Below are 13,825 nucleotides of genomic sequence, written 5' to 3'. Positions count from 1 at the left end.
GGTGGCACAGTTGTTAGCACTGCTGCCTCACAACACCAGTGAGCCAGGTTTCGATTCCTGGCTTGATTCACTGTCTGCGCACATTCTCCCCGTGTCTGCGTGGGTTTCCTCCGGGTGCTCCCACAGTCGGAAAGACGTGCTGGTTAGTTGCATTGGCTGTGCTAAGTTGTCCCTCAGTGTACCCGAAAAGGCGCCGGAGTGTGGTGACTAGGGGATTTTCACAGTGACTTCATTGTGGTGTTAATGTAAAACCTACTTGTGACTAATAAATAAAATAAACTTTGTTCTTTTCCAGTCCCATTGTGGCAGGTACTCCTTTCTGCACCGGATATTTAGTGGTCCTTTGACCCTGGATAATTCTGTGGCAGGTGAGGCTGCAGAATTACGACCTGAGTTCATCTCTGAACCTTCAAACCATGTCCTATGCAGCCTAGCTATCTACACATATATATACCCAACAGAGCAGTAGCATTAATGCTGCCTTAAAGTGTGGGGGGGATATCACTTTATATTGCCCTCCAGCTCAAACAAAATCAGCCGTGCCCTGCTATTGCCTGCTTTCCGTTCCTTCGCCAATTTTTAATAAATATTTTAATCCATTCTGAAGTAGAGTTGGCTACAAGATCCTTTGTCCATCTCCTTGTTTGCTCCAAAAAGCCCAAACAAATCCAATTCATGGTCCCCACAAGAGAGACGTATGAGATCCAGGAGGCCGGAGTTCTCCGACCTCGCCCAGAGCTGGGGTTCTCCAATCCCACAGCAGCGGACGGAGATTTGGCTGAGTGCCAAACATTCCGTGCTCGCTGGCAGCGCTGGTGGGGTGTGCGAGACTGGAAAATTCCAGCCCCAAGCTGACAAGGAAAGGGATCGTGCCTGATCTAGGACTTGATCTTACCAAAAGGTTAAGAAGTGCCACCCTAATTTTGTGTCAAAGAACAGTACAGCACAGGAACAGGCCCTTCAGCCTACCTGTGTTGACACTTGATGCCTTTCTCAAGACATTTGGCCCCTAAGCAGTCCGTATTCCTCTATTCCTGCCTATTCACATAGCTGTCAAGATGACTCTTAAACGTTGCTATTGTATCTGCTTCTACCTGGCAGCACGTTCCAGGCACTCACCACCCTCTGAGTAAAAAAACTTGCCTCTCACATCTCCTTTAAACTTTCCCCTGTATACTGGTACATGGGACAACAAATCAAATTTTACCCTCAACCAATGTCCCCCAAATTACTGACATTTCTATCCTGGGAAGAAGACTCTGACCGTCCGTTTCATCCACGCTTCTCATCATTTTGTAAATTTCCATTAGCCCCCGACATTCAAATCTTGCTCCTGTAATCCCGTGGGATTTTGATGGTGCTTGGGCTGGAAGTTGGGGGGGTTAGGTTGAGTTGTCAGGTTGAGGTTAGGAAGTTAGGAACATGTCCCAGTGTTCTTTGGCCAGTGCATTTTGTCATTCCTGCTGCCTTTGCCCAATGCGTTGGCACTGCCCGCACATCCCAAACATTGGCCTATGAAACCAGGTCACAATGCCTTGTTTTCCTTCACTAACGATCTCTCTCTTGCTCGCTCTCCTACATACAGCAACTATTCTTCTCAAGATGACACAGGGTCTCTTTCTTTACAGTGAATGGTGGACGGAGGGGGTTTGGGGTGGGTGGGGGGGAAGATTGTGCAAAGTGACCGTTACCCATCTTGGTTTGGCCTTAGTTGGAGCCTTTATTCCAGGGACCATGCAGAGAATCCCAAGATGGCACGGCGTGATTGTGCCCTGCTCTCTCGGTCCAGTGTCCTTGGCGCACGTGGTAACAGATTGGCATGGCTGATAGGAGCGATCTCCATGCAGATGCAGACCAGTGAACCAACTGGTTGCCGCATGGACCACCTTCCTCCCTCCCTCTTTAGCATGATGCTCACACAGAGGCAAAGCCATGCCCCTTTACCCACAAATCAGTGCAGCTGACATGACCTTTGGTCCACCCCCCCTCAACCTCCTTCGCCCTCCGCGCCCACCTCCCGCCCCTTACCTCAAAGTGCAGCCTCGGAGGCGGGGCTGATGATCCCATCCGACCAATCAGAGCGGTTGGAATGCGGCGAGGAGCTCGACCATTGGTCGGGGGATTCGGGGGAGGGCGTCAGGAAGGGGTGGCGCCCCTGGCGAGGGGGAGGGACATCTGTGTCAGGTGGGGATGGGTAGCTGTGCTGGGATGGCGGGGTCGGGTACAGGCTGGTCTGCTCCTGGATGGTTGGCAGTGCGGTGGCATAACAGCTTGGCTCCTCGCCTGATGGTCCCTCCTGGGGCAGACCCCCGACTCCCATGGGTACCGGCCCGGCGAGGCCTGACTGCTGGCAGGTCACCCCCTGCCGCTCGCAGTCACCGCTCGGGACGGGCGTGGGCACCTGGCAGGGTTGGCACGGGTGGCCAGGTGGCCTCTGCCCACACCCGGGCCCACCGCCCGTCCGCGCCCAACACTCCTGGTTCTGCCCCGGGTAGATGCTCAGCTGCCAGGCCGGGTCACAGCGTCCCGGCATCTCCCTCTGGTGAGCCGGCGCGTAGCCGCATGCCGGCTCTGGGACCCGGTGCCGACTCATGCCCATCAGGCAGGGGCTTTCGGGGTAGCCCTGGTGAGGTGCGCCCACTGCCATTACCCTGCTGCCATTCGGGGCTGGCACGCGCAGCATCCGGGGGCCACTCAGGTTGGGCGTCCGGCAGTGGTACAGTTGGCCCACGCCAAGATGGTGGGCGCTGTTCAGGTTGGCATGGGGACTGTTGTGGTGTCCATCCACTGGCAGCACTGCGTAGGACGGAGGAAGGAAGGTGGGCGGGGCTGCTTGGTAGGCACAGGGCAGGGCCTGGGGGATGTAGAGGGAATGGTTCAAGTCTATCTGGGGGGGTAGAGACGTATCCCGCAGGGCACCCGCCCCCTGGCACGGCGCTGCCCTGTTGCCACACTCCCCACCTTCCTTGGGGCAAACTGGCCCCCGCGATCCCTGTCTCCTCCCCTTCTTTGGGGGTTTGAGGGCAGGAAAGGGCGAAGAGGGGGTGACAGCGGGATCGGGCGGCAGGCTACGGTCGTCCAGGAGCTGGACGATGTCGTGGTGCTGGCGCTCGCTGGCGATGGCGCGGGGCAGCCGGTTCATGTGGTCAGCCAGGTCCCGGTTGGCTAGGTGTTCGAGCAGGACCTTGGCAGTCTCGTAACTCCCCTCTCGAGCTGCGATGAAGAGAGGTGTCTCCTCCTGGAACCAGAAAGAGAAATGCAACAGGAGACAGAGATGAGTCAACACAATCCCACACTCAGTCATCGCCAAGTATCAACTTGCTCAACATTCCCCAGAATATAGTGTGCAGAGACTGTCCAGATCGCAGCACTGGGAAAGATAGAACTATCTGTTTCAAATACTCCCAGGACAGGTACAGCACGGGGTTAGATACAGAGTAAAGCTCCCTCTACACTGTCCCCATCAAACACTCCCAGGACAGGTACAGCATGGGGTTAGATACAGAGTAAAGCTCCCTCTACACTGTCCCATCAAACACTCCCAGGACAGGAACAGCACGGGGTTAGATACAGAGTAAAGCTCCCTCTACACTGTCCCCATCAAACACTCCCAGGACAGGTACAGCATGGGGTTAGATACAGAGTAAAGCTCCCTCTACACTGTCCCCATCAAACACTCCCAGGACTGGTACAGCACGGGGTTAGATACAGAGTAAAGCTCCCTCTACACTGTCCCCATCAAACACTCCCAGGACAGGTACAGCACAGGGTTAGATACAGAGTAAAGCTCCCTCTACACTGTCCCCATCAAACACTCCCAGGACAGGTACAGCACGGGGTTAGATACAGAGTAAAGCTCCCTCTACAGTGTCCCATCAAACACTCCCAGGACAGGTACAGCACAGGGTTAGATACAGAGTAAAGCTCCCTCTACACTGTCCCCCATCAAACACTCCCAGGACAGGTACAGCATGGGGTTAGTTACAGAGTAAAGCTCCCTCTACACTGTCCCCATCAAACACTCCCAGGACAGGTACAGCATGGGGTTAGATACAGAGTAAAGCTCCCTCTACACTGTCCCCATCAAACACTCCCAGGACAGGTACAGCATGGGGTTAGATACAGAGTAAAGCTCCCTCTACACTGTCCCCATCAAACACTCCCAGGTCAGGTACACCATGGGGTTAGATACAGAGTAAAGCTCCCTCTACACTGTCCCATCAAACACTCCCAGGACAGGTACAGCACGGGGTTAGATACAGAGTAAAGCTCCCTCTACACTGTCCGCATCAAACACTCCCAGGACAGGTACAGCACGGGGTTAGATACAGAGTAAAGCTCCCTCTACACTGTCCGCATCAAACACTCCCAGGACAGGTAAATATCAGGAATGAATCTTTGCTCCTCTGCCACGATTGTGACACAGTGGGATTGATGGGTGTGATTTATTCCACTGACATGTCTGGGTTAAGGTCTTTCACCATCAAAGACCCTTCCCCGCTCCTTACCTTGTTGTCCAGCATATCCTTGTTGGCCCCATTGCGCAGGAGAATGGTGACTGTGCCCACATTATTCACAGCAGCTGCCCAATGTAAAGCTGATTTCCCTGAGAGAGCAAAGCGACACAGGGTCAGGTATTATAGAAGCTTTACAGTGAAGAGGAGGCCGTTTGGCCCATCAAATCTGCACTGACTATCCAGCCAAGCTTCTTGCCCAGGCCCGCTCCCATTCCCTATCGTAGTAACATCACAGATTTGCCCCGCTAATCCCCCTAACCAACACATCTTTTCACATTAAGGGGCTACTTCCCATGGCTAATCCACCTAACCTGCACATCTTTGGACACTAAGGGGCAATTTACCATGGCCAATCCACCTAACCAACACATCTTGGGAGACTAAGGGGCAATTTACCATGGCTAATTCACTCATCCTGCACATATTTGGACAATAAGGGGCAATTTAGCATGGCTAATCCATCTAACCTGCACGTTTTTGGACAATATTGGGCAATTTTTCACGGTCAATGCACTTAATCTATACATCTTTAGCCCGCGTTAACCTTCCCACGTCATCGGCCCGGAATTCCTGGACAAACAGTTGCCTGAAAAGGCTGTCGCCTTGTTGGATCGCTGCAGTCCAACGTGCTGTGGGTTGACCCACAAGTGATTGTCCTTCTAGATGGTAGCGATCTTACGTTTGGAAAGTACTGTCTAAGGAACCTTGAAAAGCAAATTACTGCGGATGCTGGAATCCGTCTCACCAACACCTTCTCAAGGACAACTAGGGATGGGCAATAAATGCTGGCCTGAGCAGCATTGTGGATGTACAATTGACAAGGCACAAGTCAGGAGGGTGATGGAATATTCCCCGCTTGCCTGGATGGGTGCAGCTCCGGCAATACACAAGAAGCTCAACACCATCCAGGGCAAAGCAGCCCATGTCCCATAAAAAAATGAGTGAATAAATTTTCCTCCTCGTCCCCAATACCAGATGACCTGGGTTTTTTTGCTCTAGCTCAGCGTGTCGGAGCCGGTGTTGTACCGTGATTATCTGTGGCGCTGACATCGGCATTGCAGTTTATCAGTTCCTCCACCACGTTGTCGATGGCGAGCCGGGCTGCCAGGATCAGCGGCGTGGTCCCGTCGTGCATGCGGGCGTCCACATCGGTCGACCTGTTCCGCACGAGGATCTGCGGAAATAAAGGGAAGGTTAACGCGGGCCGGTGTCTAGGCTGGCCCTCTCACTGCGCAGTCTCTCTGCATCCTGCTTTACAGCTAAACCAAGTATCCCCCACTTCCCATTGTCAAAGCCTTTGCTCATGGCTTCGAGGTGCCCACATCATCAGCCTGGGATTCCTGGACCGAGAGTTAGCTGAAAAGGTTGTTGTCTCGGGATGTGGCCTTGGTCGTACAGGACACGAGTGTGGCTGAAATAAAGAGACGTGCCGTCAAAGTTTTTCAGCCTGCACTCATCAGGACAGACACAAGAATAGCAAATTTCAAAGAGAACGACACTTCATGCGGCCGGAGAAGTAGGGCTGATTGGCTGACAACTGAGCTCTGGTTGGTCGAGGTGTGACCGTGGAGAATGTACCAGGGAACTGTTACCCCCAAACACCCTTCTTTAAATTTTACAAAGGCAAGTTTGATTGGGTGCAATGGGGGAATGTTGAGGAACAGCAACCACTCCCCTGACACACACCGCCAAACCCCCACACATTCCCCCCACCCCACACACACCCCCACCCTACCCCCCAACCCGACCTCGCAATCACAAGGGATAACCTTAAACTGGTTGCTCATTTCATTCTTAACACAGTTGGGATTATTACATAGAAACATAGAAGATAGGAGCAGGAGAAGGCCATTTGGCCCTTCGAACCTGTTCCATCATTTATCACGCTCAGGGCTGATCATCCAACTCAATAGCCTAATCCTGCTTTCTCTCCATAACCTTTGATCCCAGTTGCCCTAGGTGTTATACCCAGCCGCCTCTTCAATACATTCAATGCTGACTCAGTGCTGTCCAGTTGTGGAACCAAATCTAATGCTGGATACTGTGGATGGGATTTTATGGCCTCCTTTGGGCTAGAAATGAACTTCCCGCCCTAGCTCAACGGAGATTCCCATTGTCGGACCGTTGTCTGCTCCGATTCCGAGGAAACCTACGCAGACACGGGGAGAATGTGCAGACTCCACACAGACAGTGACCCAAGGCCGGGATTTAACCTGGATCCCTAATGCTGTGAGGCAGAAGAGCTAACCACTGTGCCACTGTACCACCCCCTATCTAGGTGAAGCTAGCTGTTTGACTTTGCAACTAGGCATAGCAAGAGAAGTGTTACCATCAAACCAATAAACAGACTCTGCCTATCACACAACTGAGTAATGTGACACAAGAGTTTCAGTGCCAGCGTGATGCTAGGTACACCCCAGTGACTGGTGGACTGGGTCAAACAGTACATCAGTGCGGCTGCTTGCAATATGCAAAGCACTGGCCCTACGCAGCCAGCCCCTGCTGGCAATATCCTGCTGGCAATACTCAGAACATACCGTCCAACATTAGATGTGATTCCATAATTGGACTGCACTTACTGCACAATCCTGAGTGTGCCAGGAATGACACCAACAATACCATTTAAGATCATCAGTCAGGCTTGCTAGAAGTCACATACATTCATAAGCAGCAGGCTCTAGTCCTCTGAAAGTAAAAGGAATTTGTCCAAGCAATGTGCTTTTCAATTAAACAAAATCTTGTTGGGGTGGTGGCGAGGGGGCGGTGGGGGTGGGGTGGGGGGGGCGGTGGTGGGGGGGAGCTGCTGCTGCTGTGGTGGGGACAAGGGGAGACACTGTTCCCTGGCACATTCCCCATCACGCATCTCAATCTTCTGGCAGAGGTCATGGGTTTAGAAAGGAGGACCCAGACAGTTGTGGGTTTAAGTCCCGCTCGAGATGTTTAAACACACAGGGCGCAACCTTGCCACCTCGCCGCGCCCATCGATTATCAATGCTTACTGCTGCTGTCTCACAGCACCGGAGATCCAGGTTCAATTCTCGGCTTGGATCACTGTCTGTGTGGAGTTTGCACGTTCTCCCTGTGTCTGCATCAGTTTCCTCTGGGTGCTCTGGCTTCCTTCCACAATCCGAAAGGTGTGCAGGTTAGGTGGAATGGCCATGTTAAATCGACCCTTAGTGTTAGGGGGACTAGCTAGGGTAAATGCATGGGGTTATGCGGATAGGGTCTGGGTGGGATTGCGGTCAGTGCAGACCCGTTGGGCTGAATGGCCTCCTTCTGCACTGTACATCCGAGAAGGCCCTCACTGTGACATTTCATAGACGGCACCTCTGGCAGTGCAGCACCCTTTCCCACTGCGCTGCACTCAACCCGAATTGTCGCGCTCAAAACTGTGGAGCGGGGCTTGGGCGCACAATCTGATTCACAGGTCTGAATGCAAAAGTGAACAAGCCACAGCTAACACTGGAGAGGGAATTAGGGGTCGGAGGGGTCGGAGGGGGAGTAACTGTGTTTCTCTTTCTACACGTTTGCCTGAAATTATTTCTCCCACTCTGCCCTGTCCTCCCCCATCAACAGAGCTGAATGTCCTTGAGGGCATTCTCGCTCTAGATTAAGGCCAAACTATTTGATCCAGACCAGGCCTGCAGTTTTAGCTTTGAACGCAGAACATTTTCTAAACAGCTGGTGCAGACTCGGAAGGCCGAGTGGCCTCCTCCTGAGCATACTATCCCATAACCTCATTCCGCGTCTGCACAGGGGTATGCGTTCAGTCAGGCGTTGGGCAACCTGAGACTAGGCCTCAAACACAGCCCCTTCAAAGTCACGATGGTTGTCAGTTAATTTTTCCTTTTGTTGTCTCTCATTCTCTCTCTCGCTCTCTCTATCCTGGGAGATAATGGTGGCACACAGTAGTTGGCACTGCTACCTCACAGCACCAAGACCCGGGTTCGATTCCCGCCTTGGGTCACTGTCTGTGTGCACTCTGCACGTTCTCCCAATGTCTGCGTGGGTTTCCTCCCACAGTCTGAAAGACGTGCTGGTTAGGGTGCATTGGGCACGCTAAATTCCCCCTCAGTGTACCCAAACAGGCGCCAGAGTGTGGCGACAGGGAATTTTCACAGTAACTTCATCGCAGTGTTAATATAAGCCGACTTGTGACACTAATAAATAAACTTTAAACACTTTTCTACCTGGAAGACTCCCTGTGCATCAGCTGCCACGGCGGTGTGTAAGGGCGTGCGTCCCGATCGATCCTGCACGTTGGTGTCCGCCCCCATGTCCAGCATGCACTTTGCCGCGTCTGCCCGGGAGAACCGAGCTGCCAAGTGCAGTGCCGTTTCGCCGGTCACGTTGGTCTGCGGCTGGAGGCTGGCCCCTTGGCTGATGAGGTCCATGATAACGCTCGCTGAGCCTTCCTGGGCCTCCGCCTCGGCGTAACCGGATTCCAGGCCCCCGCCGGCGCAGGCGGCCAACATCAGCGGCGTCACTCCGTCTGAAACCGATAACAGGCAGGGCAGGGAAATGGGGATGAATAGAGATCGTCAAGAGAAGCAGAGAGCTGGTACGAGGCAGGATGACAAGGCAGCGGGCACAGCAACGTAGGATGAGATTTTCTATACAGATCGTGGAGTGTTTTGCGCTGGCAAAAAGGCCTGTTTTTGGCTGGTGGCGGAATCTTCTGGTCCCGCCATGGTCAATGGGATTTCCCATTTGCTGCCAGGAAACCCACGGCGTCAGTATGTGCCAACGGCAGGACAGGGCAATGCGGCTGGCATGAACAGCAGCAACTTCCAACCACAGCCTGAGGCCTACTGCGCACCGTTGCATCTTTATCCAAGCCATAGCTGGGAAAACATTGATCCAGTCAGCTGGAAGCAAAGGAAAAGCAAGGGGAAAGTTCATGCCAGGGAAGTGGCGGACACTTTACAGGAGTCTGGGCAGCCGGTTTGGTGGCAGGCTCTGTTGCCATGGAGTAGGCCACGTCGTCATGGAACCTGGGGGGACGACTGCATCACTATGGAAACTGGGAGGAGGCTGCGTAAACAGGGAACCTGAGAATAGGCCACATCGCCATGGAAGCTGGGGGTAGGCCACGTAATCATGGAACTTGGGAGAAGGCACGTCACCATGGAAACTGGGAGTAGGCGGCGTAATCATGGAATCTGTGAGTAGACCATGTTGTCATGGAAGCCAGGAGAAATTTATATCTCCATGAGTGTTGGGAATTGTCCTGACAGCTGCGACAGACTGATGTCATGGATGGCACGGTGGCACAGTGATTAGCACTGCTGCCTCACAGCACTAGGGACCCAGGTTCAATTCCAGCCTCGAACCACTGTCTGTGGAATTTGCACGTTCTTCCTGTGTCTACATGGGCTTTCTCTGGGTGCTCCAGTTTCTCCCCATAGTCCAAAGATGTGCAGGATGGGTGGATTGGCCATGCTGAGTTGTCCCTTAATGTCCAAAGATGTGTGGGTTAGGGGGATTAGCCATGCTAAATTTCTTCTTAGTTTCCAAAGATGTGCAGGTTAGGGGGAACATAAGAACATAAGAAATAGGAGCAGGAGTAGACCATCTAGCCCTTCGAGCCTGCCCTGCCATTCAATAAGATCATGGCTGATCTGTTGTGGTTCAGTTCCACATTCCCGCCCTCTCCCCATAACCCTTAATTCCCTTATTGATCAGAAATCTCTCTACCTGTGACTTAAACATATTTAACGAGCTAGCCTCCACCACCTCAATGGGCAGAGAATTCCAGAGATTCACTACCCTCTGAGAGAAGAAGTTCCTCCTCAACTCTGTTCTAAACTGCAACCCCCCCCCCCCTTATTTTGAGGCTGTGCCCCCTAGTTCTTGTTTCCTTTCTAAGCAGGAAGAATCTCTCTACCTCTATCCTATCTAGCCCCTTCATTATCTTATATGTCTCCAGAAGATCACCTCTTAGCCTTCTAAACACCAACCAGTATAGGCCCAGTCGACTCAATCTCTCCCCATAAGCTAACCCCCTCATCTCCGGTATCAGCCTGGTGAACCTTCTCTGTACTCCCTCCAAGGCCAATATATCCTTTCGCAAATAAGGGGACTAGCAGGCTAAATGTGTGGCGTTACAAGGATAAGACGGGGTGTGGGCCTGGATAAGGCCCTGCAGACTCAATGGACCAAATGGCCTCCTGCTGCACTGTAGGGATTCTATGATTCTGTGCCTACTTACCTGGGCCTCGTGCATCGACATCCACACTCTCGGTATTCTCCTGTGGTGGGGTCAGTGCGACAGACTGCGGAACGTTCACCACTGCTTTGATGTGTTTTTGGGTCCATTTGCGATCATCAGGAAGCATTGGCATTTCCTCAGACTGCAGAGTAAACACATAATCTTTATACAAAACCAGGCAAAAACCTTTTAAATTAACCCCATTCTCATGTCCCACTTCTGAGCCTGTAAACACAGGGTTCCTATAGGCTGTGCTCAGTGACTCGCACTCCATATTGGCAGAGGGTCAGTGCTGAGGGAGTGCTGCACTGTCAGAGGGTCAGTGCTGAGGGAGTGCTGCACTGTCAGAGGGTCAGTGCTGAGGGAGTGCTGCACTGTCAGAGGGTCACTGCTGAGGGAGTGCTGCACTGTCAGAGGGTCACTGCTGAGGGAGTGCTGCACTGTCAGAGGGTCAGTACTGAGGGAGTGCTGCACTGTCAGAGGGTCAGTGCTGAGGGAGTGCTGCACTGTCAGAGGGTCAGTGCTGAGGGAGTGCCGCACTGTCAGAGGGTCAGTATTGAGGGAGTGCCGCACTGTCAGAGGGTCAGTACTGAGGGAGTGCCGCACTGTCAGAGGGTCAGTACTGAGGGAGTGCTGCACTGTCAGAGGGTCAGTACTGAGGGAGTGCTGCACTGTCAGAGGTTCAGTATTGAGGGAGTGCCGCACTGTCAGAGGGTCAGTATTGAGGGAGTGCCGCACTGTCAGAGGGTCAGTACTGAGGGAGTGCCGCACTGTCAGAGGGTCAGTACTGAGGGAGTGCTGCACTGTCAGAGGGTCAGTACTGAGGGAGTGCTGCACTGTCAGAGGGTCAGTGCTGAAGGAGTGCTGCACTGTCAGAGGGTCACTGCTGAGGGAGTGCTGCACTGTCAGAGGGTCACTGCTGAGGGAGTGCTGCACTGTCAGAGGGTCAGTACTGAGGGAGTGCTGCACTGTCAGAGGGTCAGTGCTGAGGGAGTGCTGCACTGTCAGAGGGTCAGTGCTGAGGGAGTGCCGCACTGTCAGAGGGTCAGTATTGAGGGAGTGCCGCACTGTCAGAGGGTCAGTATTGAGGGAGTGCCGCACTGTCAGAGGGTCAGTATTGAGGGAGTGCCGCACTGTCAGAGGGTCAGTACTGAGGGAGTGCCGCACTGTCAGAGGGTCAGTGCTGAGGGAGTGCTGCACTGTCAGAGGGTCAGTACTGAGGGAGTGCTGCACTGTCAGAGGTTCAGTATTGAGGGAGTGCCGCACTGTCAGAGGGTCAGTATTGAGGGAGTGCCGCACTGTCAGAGGGTCAGTACTGAGGGAGTGCCGCACTGTCAGAGGGTCAGTACTGAGGGAGTGCTGCACTGTCAGAGGGTCAGTACTGAGGGAGTGCTGCACTGTCAGAGGGTCAGTGCTGAAGGAGTGCTGCACTGTCAGAGGGTCAGTACTGAGGGAGTGCCGCACTGTCAAAGGGTCAGTACTGAGGGAGTGCTGCACTGTCAGAGGGTCAGTACTGAGGGAGTGCTGCACTGTCAGAGGGTCAGTACTGAGGGAGTGCTGCACTGTCAGAGGGTCAGTACTGAGGGAGTGCTGCACTGTCAGAGGGTCAATGCTGAGGGAGTGCCGCACTGTCAAAGGGTCAGTACTGAGGGAGTGCTGCACTGTCAGAGGGTCAGTACTGAGGGAGTGCCGCACTGTCAGAGGGTCAGTACTGAGGGAGTGCCGCACTGTCAGAGGGTCAGTACTGAGGGAGTGCTGCACTGTCAGAGGGTCAGTGCTGAGGGAGTGCTGCACTGTCAGAGGGTCGGTACTGAGGGAGTGCTGCACTGTCAGAGGGTCAGTACTGAGGGAGTGCCGCACTGTCAGAGGGTCAGTACTGAAGGAGTGCCGCACTGTCAGAGGGTCAGTACAGAAGGAGTGCCGCACTGTCAGAGGGTCAGTACTGAGGGAGTGCCGCACTGTCAGAGGGTCAGTACTGAGGGAGTGCTGCACTGTCAGAGGGTCAGTACTGAGGGAGTGCCGCACTGTCAGAGGGTCAGTACTGAAGGAGTGCCGCACTGTCAGAGGGTCAGTCCTGAGGGAGTGCTGCACTGTCAGAGGGTCAGTACTGAGGGAGTGCTGCACTGTCAGAGGGTCAGTACTGAGGGAGTGCTGCACTGTCAGAGGGTCAGTGCTGAGGGAGTGCTGCACTGCCAGAGGGTCGGTACTGAGGGAGTGCCGCACTGTCAGAGGGTCAGTACTGAAGGAGTGCCGCACTGTCAGAGGGTCAGTACTGAAGGAGTGCTGCACTGTCAGAGGGTACCATGTATCAGATGACACCTCGAACTGATCACCCGTGCGCCCTTTTAGGTGATCGTGCCACACTGTTTTGAAGAAGAGTTGGGGAGCTACCCTCGCATCCTGTCAGATACGGATCCCTCAGAGAATATCATAAACCACTGTTTATCTGGTCATTATCACATCGCTCTTCGTGGTAACCTATTTGCAAGTTAGTTGCTGCATTTCCAACTTTACAATCATTACAAAATGACTTCATCAGCAGTAACGAGCTTTCACCCCGCCAGCCTCTGCAGTCAACGGGTGATCCTACGCCATTTCCGCCAACACCAACACCAGCCCCCCCAGCCGACTGTCAGCGTTCCACAACTTCCTCCATGACACCCTGGTCCACTCCGTCATCAACCCTATTCCCTCATCCCCTTCCCTCACCTCCTTCCCTTGCAATTAAATACACTCTGCTTTTCACCATCGTGAATAATGTGGAACCACAGAAGATAGGAGCAGGATGAGGCCATTCAGCCCTTCGAGCCTGCTCCACCATTCATCACTCTAATGGCTGATCATCCAACTCTATAACCTAATCCTGCTTTCTCCCCATAATCTTTGATCCCATTCGCCCCCAGTGCTATATCCAGCTGCCTCTTGAATACATGCAATGTTTTGGCATCAGCTACTTCCTGTGGTAATGAATTCCACAGGCTCACCACTCTCTGGGTGAAGAAATGTCTCCTCATCTCCGTCCTAAATGGTCTACCCTGAATCCTCAGGCTGTAACCCCTGATTCTGGACTCCCCCACCATCGGGAACATCCTCCCTG

At 53.4% G+C, this 13,825-nt stretch overlaps 1 protein-coding gene across 1 annotated transcript in view; it reads right to left on the bottom strand.

Annotated features, from left to right (window-relative positions):
• Positions 1-2,029: 2,029 nt before the first annotated feature.
• Positions 2,030-13,825, bottom strand: part of LOC145348686 (uncharacterized) — a 119,989-nt gene continuing 108,193 nt past the window's right edge. The window contains exons 30-34 of the mRNA XM_080196844.1: positions 10,729-10,870; positions 8,708-9,009; positions 5,544-5,691; positions 4,509-4,606; positions 2,030-3,238 (exon numbers count right to left, since the gene is read on the bottom strand). Of these exons, the coding sequence (XP_080052970.1) occupies positions 2,030-3,238; positions 4,509-4,606; positions 5,544-5,691; positions 8,708-9,009; positions 10,729-10,870 (1,899 nt within the window). The remainder of the gene's footprint in view (positions 3,239-4,508; positions 4,607-5,543; positions 5,692-8,707; positions 9,010-10,728; positions 10,871-13,825) is intronic.

This window comes from Carcharhinus amblyrhynchos, chromosome 9 (genome assembly GCF_965287045.1).
Source record: "Carcharhinus amblyrhynchos chromosome 9, sCarAmb.v2.hapA, whole genome shotgun sequence".
NCBI classification, from domain to species: Eukaryota; Metazoa; Chordata; class Chondrichthyes; order Carcharhiniformes; family Carcharhinidae; genus Carcharhinus; species Carcharhinus amblyrhynchos.
The sequence above is the reverse complement of the archived record's forward strand: the minus strand, read 5'-3'. Positions and strand labels throughout refer to the sequence as shown.